General features: G+C 33.3%; 2 protein-coding genes and 2 pseudogenes across 2 annotated transcripts; all 4 read right to left on the minus strand.

Annotated features, from left to right (window-relative positions):
• Window positions 1-34: 34 nt before the first annotated feature.
• LOC129322588 (LEAF RUST 10 DISEASE-RESISTANCE LOCUS RECEPTOR-LIKE PROTEIN KINASE-like 1.1) lies at window positions 35-4,551 on the minus strand. Its single transcript, XM_054968884.1, has 3 exons — window positions 3,861-4,551; window positions 1,346-1,597; window positions 35-1,023 (listed from the first exon to the last, which is right to left on the minus strand). The coding sequence occupies exons 1-3, from the start codon at window positions 4,549-4,551 to the stop codon at window positions 35-37; spliced, it is 1,932 nt and encodes a 643-aa protein (XP_054824859.1).
• Window positions 4,552-6,883: 2,332 nt separating this feature from the next.
• Window positions 6,884-10,569, minus strand: LOC129321192 (LEAF RUST 10 DISEASE-RESISTANCE LOCUS RECEPTOR-LIKE PROTEIN KINASE-like 1.1; annotated as a pseudogene).
• On the minus strand, window positions 10,541-12,731 carry LOC129322589 (LEAF RUST 10 DISEASE-RESISTANCE LOCUS RECEPTOR-LIKE PROTEIN KINASE-like 1.2; annotated as a pseudogene).
• Window positions 12,732-13,719: 988 nt separating this feature from the next.
• LOC129322590 (uncharacterized) lies at window positions 13,720-14,643 on the minus strand. The gene has a single exon (XM_054968885.1). The coding sequence runs from the start codon at window positions 14,641-14,643 to the stop codon at window positions 13,720-13,722; it is 924 nt and encodes a 307-aa protein (XP_054824860.1).
• Window positions 14,644-18,158: the final 3,515 nt, after the last annotated feature.

Genomic DNA, 18,158 nt, shown 5'->3' on the forward strand with positions numbered 1-18,158 from the left:
ATATGATCATTAACAAATAAAGACAAGCCATTAACTAAGCACTGACATTAGAAGTAGTTGGCTCACTATGCCATTTATCAGTGATGACTTTTGGTGAAGGTAGTGACTTTGTAGTTTTCAACAGTATAGCTTCCTCATAATCTGGTGAAGGAGATGATGGCGGAAGTATTGGACCACTAAATGAAATCCCATTGACCCCATGAATATCCACTTCTTCTATATGATTAAGCTGCTCATGTCCACTTTCAATTCTCTTTAGAATCTCCAAGACCTCATCCATGGAAGGTCTCAAATCCCTTTCCTTTTGTAGACATTGAAAAGCCAACTCTGCCACTGAAACTATCATCCTCCTCACCTCATTATTTGACTCAAAACCAAGAGAAGGATCTACTAGCTCCCCAAATGCACTTTTCTGAATCTTATTTATAGCTAGATTTGCTAGATTAATCTCATCTCTAGACCTGTTCATATCGATTGCTGGCAATGATGATATTAGCTCAATAAGCACAACTCCAAAACTGTACACATCACTTTTGCTTGTAAGCTGGTAGCATAAATAATAGTCTGGGTCAACATAACCAGGGGTCCCTTGTGGAGCTGTGGAAACATGGGTGACATCATCAGGAAACAATCTTGAAAGCCCAAAATCTACAACTTTGACACTAAAATTATTCTCTAGCAGGATGTTATTGGTCTTGACATCTCGGTGAATGGTGTCAGAAGCATGAAGATAAGCCAATGCACTTGCAGTTTCAATGGCTATTCTGATTCTTATAGGCCATGGTAGTAAATCATGATTGGCTAGGTCGCCGTGAAGGTGACACGAAAGGGTGCCATTTGGAATGCACTCATACACGAGGAGAAGTTCACGACAGCGACGGGAAGTGTAGCCATAGAGTGACACAAGATTTGGATGGCGCAAGCGAGTGAGGATATTGACTTCATTCATAAACTGTTCTTTTCGTTTATAGTTATGGTCGTATAGACGTTTGACTGCAACTTCTCGACCATCTTGGAGCTTTCCTGGTTGTTGATAATCAAAGTTAAACATGAATACTGGTTTACTTGATATCAATCACTTATTAAATATATGAGTTATGAAGAGAAGCAAACTGGGACATTTAAAACGAATGAGAAAACAACAATTGGTGATACTGAACATTTAACTCTGTGAATTCCATACATTTATAAAGGTGCTTTTTTTTTTCTCTAAGCAACCCATGAAGAAGACTCCACGAAAGTCTTAGATTTCTCTTTCCTTTTCCTCAACTCCAAAGATCAACAACAACGAAACATGTTAACAATCTATGTTTCATTAAAGAAGGGTAATGAGCGAGGGCTTTACCATAGTAAACAGTGCCAAAGCCTCCATTTCCAAGTTCTCTTGAACGATCAAAATTATTTGTTGCCTTTTCAAGCTCCTCATAAGAGAAGAGGGATATCCCATAGTTATAAGCCCTACCACTCTCCAGATCAGTATGAGAGTTACAAGCAATTGCGTTATTATTTGCTGATTGCAATTGGACATTTGATGATGCACATTTGTGTTTGTAATGTTGCTTACATAGATGCCAAATTATGATTAAAATAAATAAACCTGTAGAAGAAGAGGCTGCACTTTAGATATACATGAATACTTTTAAATTGTAGTCTATAGTAATGGCAGAGGAAGAAAAACAGAGATGGTTGAAAAATAAGATGGGGATAGTCTTGAACTTTAGCGCATAATTCTGAGACGCAGCATGTTCTGAGAGTCTTAAATATTTATTAATCCTTCATCAATCTTCTCCTTGTAGTATAAAAAAGGGGATGAGTTCATTTCATCCTTAACTCAAGAGATATTGCAATACTAATTAAAAAAAACAATTATTTTCTATATGAGAAATTTTGGTCCAATTTCTTTCGGAATGAAAAATGCCAAAGTTTCAGTAGTACCTGATCTTGGAGATGTTAGGATTGATCTTGCGCTAGTTGGTTAAGATCACTATTAGTTGAGTTGAGTTAGCTGTATTTTCACATTACCAATTAGCCACAGTCTACTTATATTAAGGGATATTAGTCTAGGAGTGGAAATAGACTAGCCAAACTAAGTTTTGGTCAAATAAGTCTAAACTTGTGTGGCCTGAGTCTAGCCTGTAATCTTTATGAGGCTTTTTTTCAAGATCAGGCTTGGTTTGGCCTAGAAGCATAAAAAATATACTTAAAAGTAAATCTTTTAAATGGGCTGTATTTTCATACTACCAAGTAACCACAGTTTACCTATATTAAGAGACATTAGTCTAGGAGTGGAAATAGGCTAGCCAAACTAAGTTTTGGTCAAATAAGTCTAAACTTGTGTGGCCTGAGTTTAGCCTGTAATCTTTATAAGGTTTTTTTTCAAGACTCAGGCTTGGTTTGGCCTAGAAGCATAAAAAATATACTTAAAAGTAAATCTTTTAAATGGGTTTACATATTAGCTTTTTTGAAGGTTTCAAGCACATTTTAAGACTATTAAAGTCTACATATACACAATTTGATTTAGCAACTACAATATATAATAATTAAGAGTATTTACCAACAACATTACAATATAACAATAAAGTAATAGCATTAAAATCAATATATAATTATAATCTGATTGAAAACTTAACCAAGAAACTAGAAACAAAAAAAGAATATATCTATTAAAATCAAGTGGTGAAATTGATATATCATCAATTTACCATACAAAAGCCAATAAAAAAAAACATAGGAAAGGAATAACTTATTTAGTGTTTTCAAGTTTTGATTCAGAGGAAGAATGAGAAGAAAGGGAGTGAAATTGATTATTTTATAATTCCTTAATTAAATATTATATATATATATATAATATTACACATATTATATATATAAGAAATATATTACACAATGATAATATATATGTAAATAGGCTTATCTATTATACTCGTAGGCTTGGCCTAGCCTATGTAACTATTAAAGACTTGAACTTGATCTGGCTTATTTTATAAATAAGCTAGGTTGTAAGCTTTTAATGAGAGCTTGACTTACTTCCACTCCTAATATACATTGAGTCTAAGGAGGTTTAATCTCACCTCAAGTATGAGTCTTTGAAATGTATATCTTGGGATTAGTTGTACCACTCTTCAAGGAAGGGTTGTCTTGAAGGACTAATTATCATCTTGGTTTATTGTGTTTCTGATACCTAGGTTCATCATCTTTATATGTATCCTTATACAAGTTTCATTGTGTTGTATTGCCAATTTGGCTTCTCAAAGAATAGAGTATAGTCGTTCCATCATCATTTATAGATATGAGCACATATTTCACAACAAATTAATTTTCTCATAGATATGAGGTGAATTTTTTTTCCTTCCTAGAAACCCAGGTGAGATTCTCTACTCCAATATGAAAACGATGAGAAGGTTAAATTATAACATTTGAAAAAGGAGACATTTTGAATATAACATTGCAGTAATTTATGACAATCAGGATCGCCAAAAAGTTTGGGGAAAAAAATTATGCACATTACCTCCAAGTCCAAGTCCAAGTCCAACCCACAACTTGAATAACTTACTATCCTCTGCAACTCAAGTTGAGAGAATAATAATTTGGAAAAAAAAGTAGGTCAATTATAAACTATAAAGTATCAGCAAAAAACTTGTCAAGATACGAGAAGAATTTCATAATTCCCACATCTCTAATTATCAAGCAATGAAACCGAGACTTTGCCAATGTTAGCAGGAGAAATCACTTGAATACGACTTATGCTGAGAATATTGTACCGAAGATCAGTACCAGATCGCATGAATGTAATGAAAAAATATAAGGAATTTATCACATGGAAGCATATATATAGAAGAGATCATGTTGTCGGAACGTACCTTTGTAACAATAACACTTGTCACAATCATCAGATAAATGCACATCGATAACTATTTCACCACAAAATAATGATGAAGAATTTTTGGGATGTGGCAGGTTTTCACAAGGAGGTTGAAGAATCGAGCATGGTGGGGAAGGGTTTTGTGTCTGCTCAGGAGTAGGAGATGACCCGTGTGTGTCCTTACAATAGATAGTATAGTCACCACAGACAATAGGATTGACTAGACCATCAAGAAATCTGTTAGGAGGGTCGTTTTTGCATTCGGATGAGGTTGCTTTATTTGGAATGATGTGAAAAGAAGCCAAAGGATCATTTTGAAAGCTTGGAGGAGGAATCTTATTTCTGTTGAAGGCTTCACAATTTCTAGATCTCAAACGCTTGTGCAGATCTTCATCACAAAGTGTGATGTTGTAATGATTATGCTGCTGAAGGACCTGTTTAAGCCAGATATATCTTCCATTTTTCTCCAGATCAATTGATGTATTTGAAGATGGATCATCACAACCATGAATGGAGATTAGGCCACTACCTTGCAGTTCTGGCTTGGTGAAAGGGAAGGACATGTTCCCAAGTTGTCCACACTTAAACGACTTAGGACACTCATCACAGTTCTCATTTTCATGCCCAACTGAGAGAAGAGATACAAAGTGAAAAAACACGAGGAAATAGAACACACAAAGTGAAGCCATATCCCAAAAATAAAACTAAGACACTGAAAATCTGGAATGAGAACCTTAGTATCTAAATGATGATTGAACTTTCTTCCCAATATATCACCTACTTGAACTGATTCATACGCCAGTTGACCGGGAAAATGATGGGAAATAGGAGGACTTGTGACTTGTGACAGCCATGTGTGAGACGTATGCGTCTGGGCTCTATATGACGAGCTTGTTCAATGTTACGTTGATCTTTTATTCCAGGGAACAAGGTTTCTACTTGTAATTGACTCCTGACCCCTTCAAAAACGTCACTCGCACAATTTCCAAGTCAACATTCAAGGTCTATACTTTTTAAAAAAGAGCAACATTATACTTTGACTACCTTTATATTTTAACTTAATCACACAGATCACCTTTTTATTTTGAAAACGCATATAAACATCCCTTAAAATCAAAATAAATGTTACAGAAACCTTATATATTTGAGATTTCATTTCCATCCATCTAACCATTAGTTGATCGTTAAGTTTAATTTTTAAACTTTTAATTTGACCAAAATGCGCCTCTTTAACATAAGATTTTTCTAAAAATCTATATTTGGCAAAAAATATTTTTTGTATACAACTAAAAAAATAATAAATGCATTTTCAAATTTTTACTATATTAGAAAATTTATTAATTTTTATGATATTATGAAATTTTATTATTTTAATTTTTATCAAATTTATTGAGACTTACTTATTTATGTTTTTAAAAATTGGTAAAAACATATTTTTATTTGTCATATAATATAAAATGATGTAAGTTCAAGAGATTATATAAATAATTTAAATTTAAAATTTAAAATTTGTAAACATGTTTTTTACAATGAAATTATGTAACTATCAAAATATAATTTAGGATTTATTAGGGTGAGGGATAAATTAGTAAATAAAATTTATTGTAATATAAATTTTAATTTAACAACAAGCTTTTAGAATCTTTTTAGAATATATCTAACAGAGTTAACAAATTGGATTAAATTGTATGTTTTCAAAATATAGGAAATGTCTGTATAATTAAAGCAAAGTAGAATGGCGGTGACGGTACTTTACTCTTTAAAAAATTAGTGTTGTGGCTTGTAAAACCTTCCCAAGGACGGTGAAGAGAGTGCAAATTATTGGAAACTGCAGGTTTGATCTCAGCACAGGGCTTGTGATCCAATACGGATCACTGAAGTGAGATTTCTAAGTTCTGTGAAATGAAAAAAAAGTATCAGTACTTCATGTCTAGCTTTCTTTATGTATACAAAATAAAATTAAAATGCTAGTACTTTTCCCCCCTTTTACCGACACTCATAAAACTTCAAGGAGTCTTGTTTCAGCACATCCAAAATTGAACTTTAGTTACTCATCAGAAGCAATGAATCTCATATTCAGAGATGGAAATCAAGATCATCCTTCGTGAGAAGTCATTCAAGAAATGAGGACACACATTGCTGATAGTCCTGAATTCAATCTCCATAATGTTTACAGAGCAAGCATCAAATGTTCAGATTTCTTGGCTAGGAATGCGCATGAGGTTTGCATCAAATGTGTGCCTATGTAATCCAATATATATATATATATATATATATGTAGAGAGAAGCGATCACTTGTGCGGATCTGATTGCTAAAAATGCTCACAACTCTATCACTACTCTTATTTGATGTGAATCTGTTCTCCTTGAACATGCAGCCCAATATCCATAGGAAAAGAGATTGTCTCTGTTTGAACAGTATCTCCTACTTGGCATCTCAAGTGTCTCTTTTTGAACAATGTCTCCTGCTTGGCATCTCAAGCTTTGCTTGCCCCATTGTAATTCGGCCCCCGGGGGGGCTTGGGAAGAGTTTAAGCTTATGATGTTTTAATTGAGATTTTTCATGCGCCTTCTGCACTGCATAGTTTTGTTTTGTGTTTTTTATAATATGCACTGTATAATTTTGACGATGTAAAAAATAGTTTTTACAACGATTGTAGAATTGATACAGAAAGTTCAACATTTTACCTACTTCCTAACTCCTATTTTCACACTGCTTTTATGACTAAAATAAAATGTCAATTTTAACCGTTTTAAAAAATTGCCACCTACAGCTTAAAAATGAATTTGGTAAATAAATAAATAAACGAAACCGTAACATAAAGTCTGTTCCTTTTGCGTATTAAATTAAATTGATGAATGAAAGATATCAAAAGACCAAAATACCCTAACATAATAAAAGGAAAAGGAAAAAGGAAAAATTACATATAAGTCTTGTGAAGCAAACTTATTTAAAATAAGCCCTGCAAAAATAAAAAATCATAGCCAGATTCTTTGAGATTTAAATGTAATTTGAAATTTGAATGCAAAGACAATAATACTATTATTAAAAATACATTACATCAATCAAGTAATTTATAACTATTTCATTAGTAATTTATAACTATCACTTTAACTTTTTATAACTTTAATTTTATACATATTTAATCATTAACCTGACCATAGTTTAATGGAATCCTGGCTTTCATTGTGATTTTGTAGTTTTCATCAATATAGCTTCATTGCAATCTGGTGAAGGTGGTGATGGCGGATGTATTGGACCACTATGTGAAATCACATAAACCCCATGAATATCCACTTCTTCTACATGACTTTGTTCCACTTTTCCACTCTCAATTTTCCTTAATATCTCCAAAACCTTATCCATGGAAGGCCTCAATTCCTTGTCTCCTTGTAAACATTGAAAAGCCAACTCTGCCACTGAAATTATCATCTTCCTAATCTTATTATTCGACTCAAAACCAAGAGAATGATCAACCAGCTCACCAAATGCACTTTTCTGAATCTTCTTCATAGCTAGATTTGCCAAGGTTACCTCATCTTTATTCCTTTGGATATCAACTGCAGGCAAAGATGATATCAATTCAATAAGCACAACCCCAAAGCTATACACATCACTTTTATCAGTTAGCTGATAACATTGGTAGTATTCTGGGTCAACATAGCCAGGTGTCCCTTGAGGGCCAGTGGAAACATGGGTGACATCATTGGGAAACAACCTTGAAAGCCCAAAATCTGCAACCTTGACAGAAAAATTATTGTCTAGGAGAATGTTGTTGGTCTTGACATCGCGGTGAATTGTGTCAGAAGCATGAAGGTAAGCCAATGCTGCAGCAGTTTCTATGGCTATTTTGATTCTTACAGACCATGGTAGAAAGCCATGAGTAGATAGCTCATTGCGATTGTCGTGAAGATGACATGAAAGAGTGCCATTTGGAATGTACTCATACACTAAGAGAAGGTCACAAGAATGACAAGAAGTGCATCCGTAGAGTGACACGAGGTATCGATGGCGTAGACGAGTGATGATATTGAGTTCATTCATAAATTGCTTTTTTCGTTGATAGTTATGATCATTTAGTCGCTTCACTGCAACTTCTCGTCCATCGTCCAGTTTTCCTAGTTATTGAACATCAACATGTTAAGTTAGAAGTTATTTATTGGAAAATATAATAATAGGTCCTTGTTCTTTGATTGCCTTGTATTTTTAGTTTCTATAATTTTAAAAATACCGACAAGAATCATTAGATGACACTAATGGAATTAATTTTACTAGAATGTACTTAACTCTATTAATTTCTTTGCTAAGTTGTACATTTTGTCTTCATCTTTCACATTTTGTTTTAACCAAATATACATCTAATCAATTTATTTTCATACTAGCACATTTTTACCATGTCAATAAATGAACTAGTAGAGTTATAACAAAAAATTAACACTGTAAGTTCCAACGTCATTGTCCTTATGTATATTTTTTAAACTATAGGAATGAACATTACAAATTGATGAAACTAAAGGGATTGAGAACATGAAAATAAAATTATGTGAACTAAAAACAAAACGGAATCAAAGTATGTAGATGGATTGTACTAATATATTTTCTCTTATTTATTTATAACTTGATCATCATTCACTCAAAAATATATGAATCATGTAGGAAAGGGTAGTGTGAGGGCATTACCATAGTAAACAGTGCCAAAGCCTCCATTTCCAAGTTCTCTTGAACGATCAAACTTATTTGTTGCTTTCTCAAGCTCCTCATAAGAGAAGAGGGGGATTGCAAAGTAATGATCCAAACCGCTTTCCAGATCAGCATTAGAGTTATTACCAACAATTGCATTAGGTTTTGTGATTGCCGCTGGACATTATTATTATTTGAAGATGCATATCTTTGTTTGTAATGTTTTTGTAGCCACCAAATTATTATTAGAATGGCTACAAGTCCAATAACTAAACCTGCACAAAAGGAGATCCAACATTAGATATAACCACTTTTAAATTATCATTCTAATCTATTAATGGAAGAAGAGGGCAAAATAAGATAAGATTGAAAAATAAGTTGAAGATCATCTTGTAACAGAGTGTACAGGGAATTTTAATTGCACGCTGCAGTGAATTAAGATATTACAAATTCATCGTGTGTATATTTATATATACCCCCCTCCCCCGGGAATCTTATCCAAGCAATACAAAAATAGGGATGAGTTTGTTACATAAGAGATAATGAACCGCCCACGCTTGGTTCAATGATAAGAACTTAATGGTAACGTTTTTAATTACAAGGGTTTGTCTTGATTTGATCTGGATTAATTTAAGTCCCGTACTCTATGTGGGGCATGCCCAGAATACCGTGTGGTTTATACGCAATAAAGAAGAAGAGATCATGATTTAGAAAAAAAAACAAGTCTTCAGTAATTCAATTTCTTTTGGAAGGAAAAATGCCGAAGTTCTATTAGCACCAGAAAATTTCATATAATCAACATAAATCAACTTTCTTAAATCTGTGAGGTGAAAATTTATTTTTCCTCCTTCATAAAAAGCACAGGCGAAACCCTGCTACAATAGCAGTAATTTATAATAATAAACAGGATTGCTAAAATGCAATTGGGAAGAAAAAATATGCGCGTTATTACCTCCAAGCTGAAGTCCAAACCCCAACTTTAATAACCTCCCGTCGTCTGCAGTTCAAATTGAGAGAAGAAACCATTTTTAAAATGCTAACAGAGAAACCATAAAATATAGGCGTTAAATCTTACGGAGACTCGATCGAGAGCTACATATATCTAATTATCAAGCTGACATAAAATTTTCAACATAGCAATGGAGCGTACCTATGTCACAGTAAAAGTGATTGTTGGGGTCAACTAGACATCGGCCTCCCTTGTGGCTGTAACACTGGTCGCAGATATCAGATACATTCACTTCAATATCTATCTCATCACATGAGAAGCTTGAAGGATCTTCGAAATCGACCAGGTGTTTACAAGGAAATTGAAGAACCGAACATTTTGAGAAAGGATTTTCACCCTTGTCATTGAGGTCCAGATTAGTAGGATGAGGCATTTGTGAGTCTTCACAGTAGAAATCATAGCCAGGACAGTGACGATTGATGAAACCATCGGGGATCTTGAGGTCGAGGTCCTGGTCGTGCTTGCATCTGAACAGGGTTGCGTTGTGTTTGACATGAAAAGAAGCCAAAGGAGACTTTGGAGGAAGAGTCATGCTCATGGTAGTGTTGAAAGCTTCACAAGTTCTTGATCTCAAACGTTGGTGCAGTTCTTCGTCAAAAACTGTGATGATATATGTATGCTGCTGAAGGACCTTCTTAAGCAAGAGTGATCTTCCATTCTTGTCCAGTTGGATTGTTTTATTTGGAGATGGATCATCACAACCTCGTATGGTGATAAAGCCACAGTGCTGCAGTTCAGGCTTGGTGAAGGGGAAGTGGAGGTTCTTAAATTGTCCGCAATCAAAAGATTTAGGACACTGATCATGCTTCCCATTTCCATAACCAGATGAGACAAGAAGTACAATAAAGTGAAAAAGTAAGAGGAAAAGAAACATAGAAAGTGAAGCCATTCCAAAATCTAAGCAAAAAGTAATTGACTGGGAAGGAGAACCTGATTCTGTAAATTTGATGACATTGAAGAATTGTTCTCTCTTCCTAGTATATATCACCTAATAGAACCGCTTCATACGCCAGTTGACCTGGAAAATGAAAGAGCAAGACTTCATGAAAAGGGATTGCATGAGAGTCTGGGCTATATATATATATATATATATATATGTCATGGTCTTTAATGTTACATGGATACATCTTTGATGATCCAACAAAGAAGTATGTCTCAATTTCCACCTCAGTTTCCAATTTCCTCTACTGATGAGTAGCACCTATATATTGAGTCATAGACCCTTCAAGAGCTTCTCACACGCATTAATTCTCCAAGTCAATGTTCAACGTCTATGATTTTGTTTTAGTTTTGTGGCTTGTTGAACATTCCATAGAACGGCAAAGAGAGCGAAACTTCTTGGAAGCAGTGGGTTTTATCTCAGCGTGTAGCCTGTCAATCACGATTCAACCGAGAATTTATTGTCACTCGTGGACCAACAAGGCCAGTGTGTGACACGCCGGTTTAAGAATAAACCATGTTGGCCCATCCAAAATAGTCCAGGCCTTTTTCTTATTAAATTAAAGGTTAAAAGTTTGGCCCATCTTTGCAATTACACAAAGGACAAGAGTTGAAATTTTTTTTCCCTTCAAACAAAAAAATTTAAACCGAATCAAGAATTGTTTTCATAAGACCCAGCCCAATATGCTTACTGTGGTTCCACTTCGGCCTCGTATAGTCATTTTCTTATTTCATCATCATTCATCAGTTCATTAAGAGCTTAAGAGGTGTTCAATCTACCTCATTTCAGGAGAAATGATTTATTTGAAAACTGAAAATACATCCACTGCTGACATCAAATAAGTTCAATCAATAATGAATGAATGAATGAATGAAACATGATAAATTTGAAATATATTTTATTTACAAGTATTTCTCTAGATATACATACTCACTTCTCATCAACATTCATCACTGTTATCATGCGGGGTGTAAATAATTATTCAATAAATAATTATAAGTGATTATTATTAGACACTCACATGAGTTGTACTTGGCTTGTTGTGAGTCACAATTTTAGATGAAGGGAGAGATTTTGCATTTTTCAACAATCTAATCTCATCACGATCTGGTAAAGATGGTGATGGGGAATGTGCAGCTTCACTTGGTGGAATCTCAATAGCATCATGATCATGAATATCCACTTCCTCTAAATGACCAATCTCTTCATTTCCACTTTCAATTCTCTTAAGAATCCCCAAAACCTCATGAAGGTCTCAAGTCCTTGTCCCTTTGTAAACACTGAAAAGCTAACTCTGCTACTGAAATTATCATCCTCCTAATCTCACTATCTGACTCAAAACCCAATGAAGGATCAACCAGGTCCCCAAAAGCACTTTCTTGAATCTTTGTCAGTGCTAGATTGGCCAAGTTTATCTCATCTCTGTTCCGTCTAATATCAACCGCTGGCAAAGATGATATCAATTCAATAAGTACAACTCTAAAACTATACACATCGCTTTTGCTAGTAAGCTGATAACACTGTCTGGATCCACGTAACCTGGGGTTCCTTGTAGAGCTGTGAAACATGAGTGATATCATTGGGAAACAACCTCGAAAGCCCAAAATCTGCAACCTTAACGCATATATTATTCTCTAGGAGAATGTTTTTGGTCTTAACATCACGATGAACAATGCCCGAGCCATGAAGGTAAGCCAACACAGTGGCAGTTTCAATGGCTATTTTGATTCTTGTAGGCCAAGGTAGTAAACCACGATTGGCTAGCTCACCATGAAGATGACAAGAAACAGTGCCATTTGGAATGTATTCGTATACAAGAAGAAGTTCATGACTATGACACGAAGTATAACCATAGAGAGACACAAGGTTTCGATGGCGTAAGCGAGTGAGAATCTTGACTTCATTTATGAACTGTTCTACTCGTCTATAATTGTGCTCGTAAAGGTGCTTGACTGCAACTTCTCGGCCATCTTGGAGTATTCCTAGTTGTTGAAGATTAAAACACAAATTAATTATGAACAAGAGGCAATAAAAATGAAGTGTGGAGTGGAGGAATATATATACCATTATAAACAGTGCCAAATCCTCCAGTTCCAAGTTGTCTTGAACTGTCAAAATTATTTGTGGCTTTCTCAAGTTCCTCGTAAGAAAATAAGGGCAACCCCAAGCAGGCTCTGCTGCAACCTTCTCTGTTTGCATCTGAGAAAGGATTTCCTTTTTTGTTGTTTCTTGACTGCATGTGGACGTTTAGAGACGCAATTTTTTCTTTGTAATATCTTTGGCGTTGCTGACAAATTGTCAGAATGACTATAAGAACAACAAATAATCCTGCAGATGAGTATATCCCATATCAGTCCTGACCACTTTTCAATTATAATCCATTGTAATGGAATTGGTAAATTAAAAAAAAAAAAAAGCAAAAATATATTGAGATAACTTTGTTACTTCATCACCTGAGGAATTTGAATTGTTGAGTTGTAAGTGCGTCTTTATAATTAATTATAAAGAATTGCTCACTGATCAGAATTAATTATAGAAGTCTATTAAGGGAATGTCTTGAACTTGTTTTGCTTTCTCTGTTCTCTCTAATTTCAAAACTGCTTCACGAATTGCTTATTGATCTAAATTTGAGAAGGAAGGAAAATTTGACATATCGGTGAAGTATGATAAACAAAGAAAATCATTAAAATACATTTTATAACAATAAAAAAAAAATGCACATCACATCCTATCCCAAGTCCAAGTCCCAGCTTGTAGTCCTTACTTGTGTTCTCTGCATCTTAAGTTCAGACAAGTCATCATTTGAAGTAATTAGCCAAACAACAACTATGAATTATATCAGAAAAAAATGTATCCACAGCAGCAAAAAGAAGGCTATTATATGTCCCAAAGCTTAACATCAAGCCAAACGTATAAATAATTAAACATGGCAATGAATCAAGCTGAGATTTTGCCAAAGATAACAGCGGATACAAATCTTAACTGGAAACAAATATGGTGTGTGTGTGTGTGTGTGTGTGAGTATACTGCTTAATTTTATAAAAATGATGTGGCTAGCTAGAGCGTACCAAATTTGCAGTAAAACTTCTTGTTGGCATCAAGGAGACACTGGCCTCCCAAGTGGTTGTAACACTTCGGACCTTTTGCTGTTGCAAGTGCAAGCCGGTAGGTTTCTAACTATCACAGTGTTAAGAGGGGATAAAAAGGCCTTTCCCTTGAGCCCCTTGTTAATGGGGTTCATCACAGTCATCAGACAATCGTACTTGAATATCAATTTGACCAGTTAAGAACCAAAGATGGTCATCATCAGTTTCAGACATGTATTTACTTGGAAGCTGAAGTTCTGAGCAATTAGGGAAAGAACCTGGCGGCGCGTGAATATCACTGCTAGGTTTACGCCTGGATGAGCCTTCCCAATAGACATCAAATTCAGCACACCTATGTTTGACAAAAGCCGTGGGACGACTCACATAGTGGCAGTGACTGCATTTTTTCAAAGTCCCATAATTTAGGATCTGAAAATAAACCAAAGCTGAGTTTGAAGGAAGGCTTGTGTTTGAGTCGAAAACTCGACAATAATTTTTGGATTTCAGAAGCCGGTCTAGATCTTGGTCCAAGACTCTGATGATGTTCTGGTGGACGTAATGTATAAGCCACAGCTTTCTTCCATTATTATTCTTCTCCAGTTCGATGGTTTTGTTTGATTTTGGATTGTCACAGCCGTGAACTGTGATAAATCCACAGTCCTGACGAAGTTCAGGCTTGGTGAAAGGGAAGTGGAATGTCCCAAGATCTCCACACTTAAACGAGCTAGGACAGTTTTCATGGATTCCTTTATCAAACCCAGATGAGAAAACAAGTACCAGGTGAAGAAAAAAGGGGGAAGGAAACACAGAAACCAAAGAAGCCATCCCAGAATCCAGCAAACTAAAATGAAGTCGCACAAGAAGAAGAAGTAGAAGAACAAGATGACTGTGATTTCTGGGAATTGTGAATTCAGCGTGTTGGCAATATATCACGCATTGAAGTGATCCATGCAAGAGAAGAGAGAGTTGACTGGAAGGAAGCCAGCTAGCCAAGTCATGTGAGACATGCATGCTTGGAATTTGAAGACCATGGGAATCTCGTTGAACGTTAAAAAGACCATTCATGTAACAGAAACAAATCTTAAGCTTTTGCATCTCAAGTTCATCTTTTGTTTAGCGCCAAATAGACGGCAGTTGTGTCGGCTGACGTCCAATTCAATTGATAATTGAAAAAAAAAAATAAAAAAATTATTTTATAAATTATACTACATCCATCCCAAATTATAAGACATGTTTTAAAAAAATTTAGCATTACAAAATATAATATATTTTAATAAAAATAAATTTTTATTAATAATTCTTTTTTAATATTACTCTTTCTATTATATTCTCTATCTTTAATATTCATCATAAATGAAGAATTAAATGAAGGATATTTTTTAAAAGTTTATATTTTTATTTTTTAAAAAAATAAAGTTGTAAAGTATATTTAATAAACTTTATTAGTACATGTGATTTTATTAAATGTTTTGTAATTTGTGATGGAGGGATATGAGATTACATCTCAAATTATAAAATAATTTGAGATAAAATTACATATATCAATTAAACATAATAATGACACTTTACAAATTTATTTTTTCAAAAAAAAAATATAAATTTTAAAAAATGCCCCTCCACACTTAATCATTAATTATCTCTCAATATGAAGGATAATATTAGAAAAATATAATTAATAAAACTTTACTTTTATTAAATTATCTTATATTTTGAGATAATAGAATTTTTTTAAAATTATCTTATAATTTGGATTGGGCGAAATAATTTTTTATTAAGCAACCTTTGTGTTTGAGTATGGTGAAATTGTGAGTTAAAAAATTTACTGTGATTGGAGTTAAAAAATTTATTTTTTTAGATTTGGATTAAAAAGTAGCATAACACGGGTATAAAATTTAAAATATTAAAATAAAAGGTAAAAAATATTAAAAAAAGGAGGGGATGCAAAATATAAAAACTTTTACCAACTAAAATTGACATAAATGATAAAAATTCTTGTTACTTATTGAACAAGTAGCTAGTGGTTCGATTCCCAACTTTGGTATGTGTTACTTTTTAGGAGAGATTTATCCTTTACTCTCAATATCTCAAAGAAAATAATATTTGTTCTCAACAGAATACACTCATTATACTATAAAAAAAAAAAAAGAAGTGACAACTTATATTCCCGTACATGTAATCTTGCATGTGGCTCCACCTCTGCTTTTACTATATGGTATCTCAAATTTTTGATTTAGACTAATTTGGTCAGTATTTTATGAATACATCTTTTTGAAAGTCATTCCTCCTATCAAAAATTGAATCGTGGTTGCATATCCAAAGGTTAAACTTGAAACTTATGACTAAACTAAATCAAATATATAGCTATTTTGATATTCCAATCTTTTACTAGGGCATCGTTAATAAAGACAATTTGTTGACCTTGACCATACCAAACAATTCCCTCCAATACACGCCTTTGTTCAAAAAGTATCTTTTCGGAGAATTAAACCTAGCTTGTGGTCATAACTATGTCCGCCACTCCACCAAAAGCCATAGTGCGTAACAGATTTTATTTAACTGCAATGATGCAATCACCCAAATGCATGCCGTGTTTTGGTTGACTCTTTGACCATTCAAAAACCTCACATCTTTTCAAAGTCAATGTTCATAGTGTATTTAACATTTGCAGCTTGTTAGACCGCGTAAGATATTGGCAAGGAGATTGGAAATTCCAGAAAATTCCGCACGTGTAGCTGACATTAAATATGGAATTAGAGTCGGGATTTTCGTCTGTTAAAACGCAAAGAAAAATAATACTAACTATCAGCTCAGATTTGATGGGAATATTAAAGTAGAGAAATTAAATTAGAGAAGGGAATGCATAATACCAAGAAGGCTTAGTTGAACTGGTTGAAAGAATTGAATCAACTTATTTTGAGAGCTTTTTAAGTTTAGAAATATACAATCGCATTAAATAAATATGTCAAGAATATCTCTAAAATATCTGTGCGGCTATTGTTGGTAAAAATAGTCTCATGGGGGTCCGAATTAGTCTGGACAGAAGGTGGTAATATCTCAGGTTTTTCAAGATATCGGGCTATAAAATAAAAAATGAAACAAACAATGAACAAATGGGAGTTAGGTGTAGCAGAATGAGCTAATCCCTTATAACTCAGTGAACTAGGGTTCAAATTCCTCTTGAAAGAAGTATTTACATTTAATATCCGAACACATCTCAAATATAATTGTCTTTAATGGGCGAATATTTATAAACATTTTTTTTGTTTGAAAATGAACGAATGGACAATCATACCTAGTTTTACTTGGCAGCCAGAAACATTTTAGCCGGCACCGGCAGCATTAATAGGTAGCAGGTTTACACCGTCTTAATTTTTTTACTTGGCAGCTAGAAACATTTTACTTGCAACACTTGAGAAATATTATAATTTTAAATGTAAACTTATAAATTACTATTAAATTTTTACAATTTTAAAGAGAAAAGTTGAATTTCAAAAAAATAAAAAACTTGTGAATAACAATAAATATTTGAATTAAAGATAATTTGATTATTTATATTAATTTTTAATGACAGAAAAGTCCCTAATTAAGGACTATAGGGAAATTAAGACATTTTAAAGACCAAAATATCATTTACATAATTTAAAAGAAATTTATTGTCATTTTTTTATTTTTATTATGTAGTTTATATCTTACAAAATAAAAAAGAAATAGTAAAATTATGCAGTGAATATACGTCCGAATTTACTGCTGAAACAGCAGCACTGCCCAAAATCACATAATTTCAATTGGCTTGTGGGGCTCTTATAAATTGTATCATCAATGTGTATCTATAAAAATCATGTTATTTCATTTCAAAAGTAAAAAAATAAATAGTTTAAATTTGTTCTTTGCTTTCTGTTTTACAGGGTAAACATTTTATTAAATAAATCTAAAATCCTTTTGCCTCTTAATTTTTTATGTCAGTCCTAATATGATGATTTGAGCCCCCAATACTTGTTGTATGCTCTTGAATTTGAATTTCTCAACTTGGACTTTCTTACACTTAGATGATGTGGCTTTTGCTTTCTTGATGACATGGCTTCCATGTTGGATGCCACATGTATTTCCATGTGGGACTAGATTGCCATGTAGGATGCCAACATGTCAATTGTCAAACATCTCATGAGATGAAACTTTATACTAGTATTTTGAAACTCGAACCGAACTGAATTATCCAATCAGTGATAAATGATAATTTTATATATTGTTATCCTTTTAACTTAGAATTTTAAATATTTATTTGAGGGTATTTGAGTTTGATTGGATATTATTTAATTTTATTAGCTAATTTTTAATTTTGAGATTTTAACTAACTAAATCTTGAGTTTTAAATTATAAATGATATCTTTGATATTTTTACATATTTTCTATTTAATTTTTTTTATTTGTGTATATTTTTTGGATCTAATTTTGAAGATATTGATGGAGATTATTTTAGATAGAAAAATATGGGCATAATTGAATATCAAGTCAAGAATTAAATTTTAGAAATTTTGTTTATATTTATTTTAGAGTTTTTAATGTGATTATCAATTAGGATT

The sequence above is a fragment of the Prosopis cineraria genome, unplaced genomic scaffold, assembly GCF_029017545.1.
Source record: "Prosopis cineraria cultivar Desert tree isolate PC_DT_omini unplaced genomic scaffold, ASM2901754v1 PC10, whole genome shotgun sequence".
NCBI lineage: Eukaryota > Viridiplantae > Streptophyta > Magnoliopsida > Fabales > Fabaceae > Prosopis > Prosopis cineraria.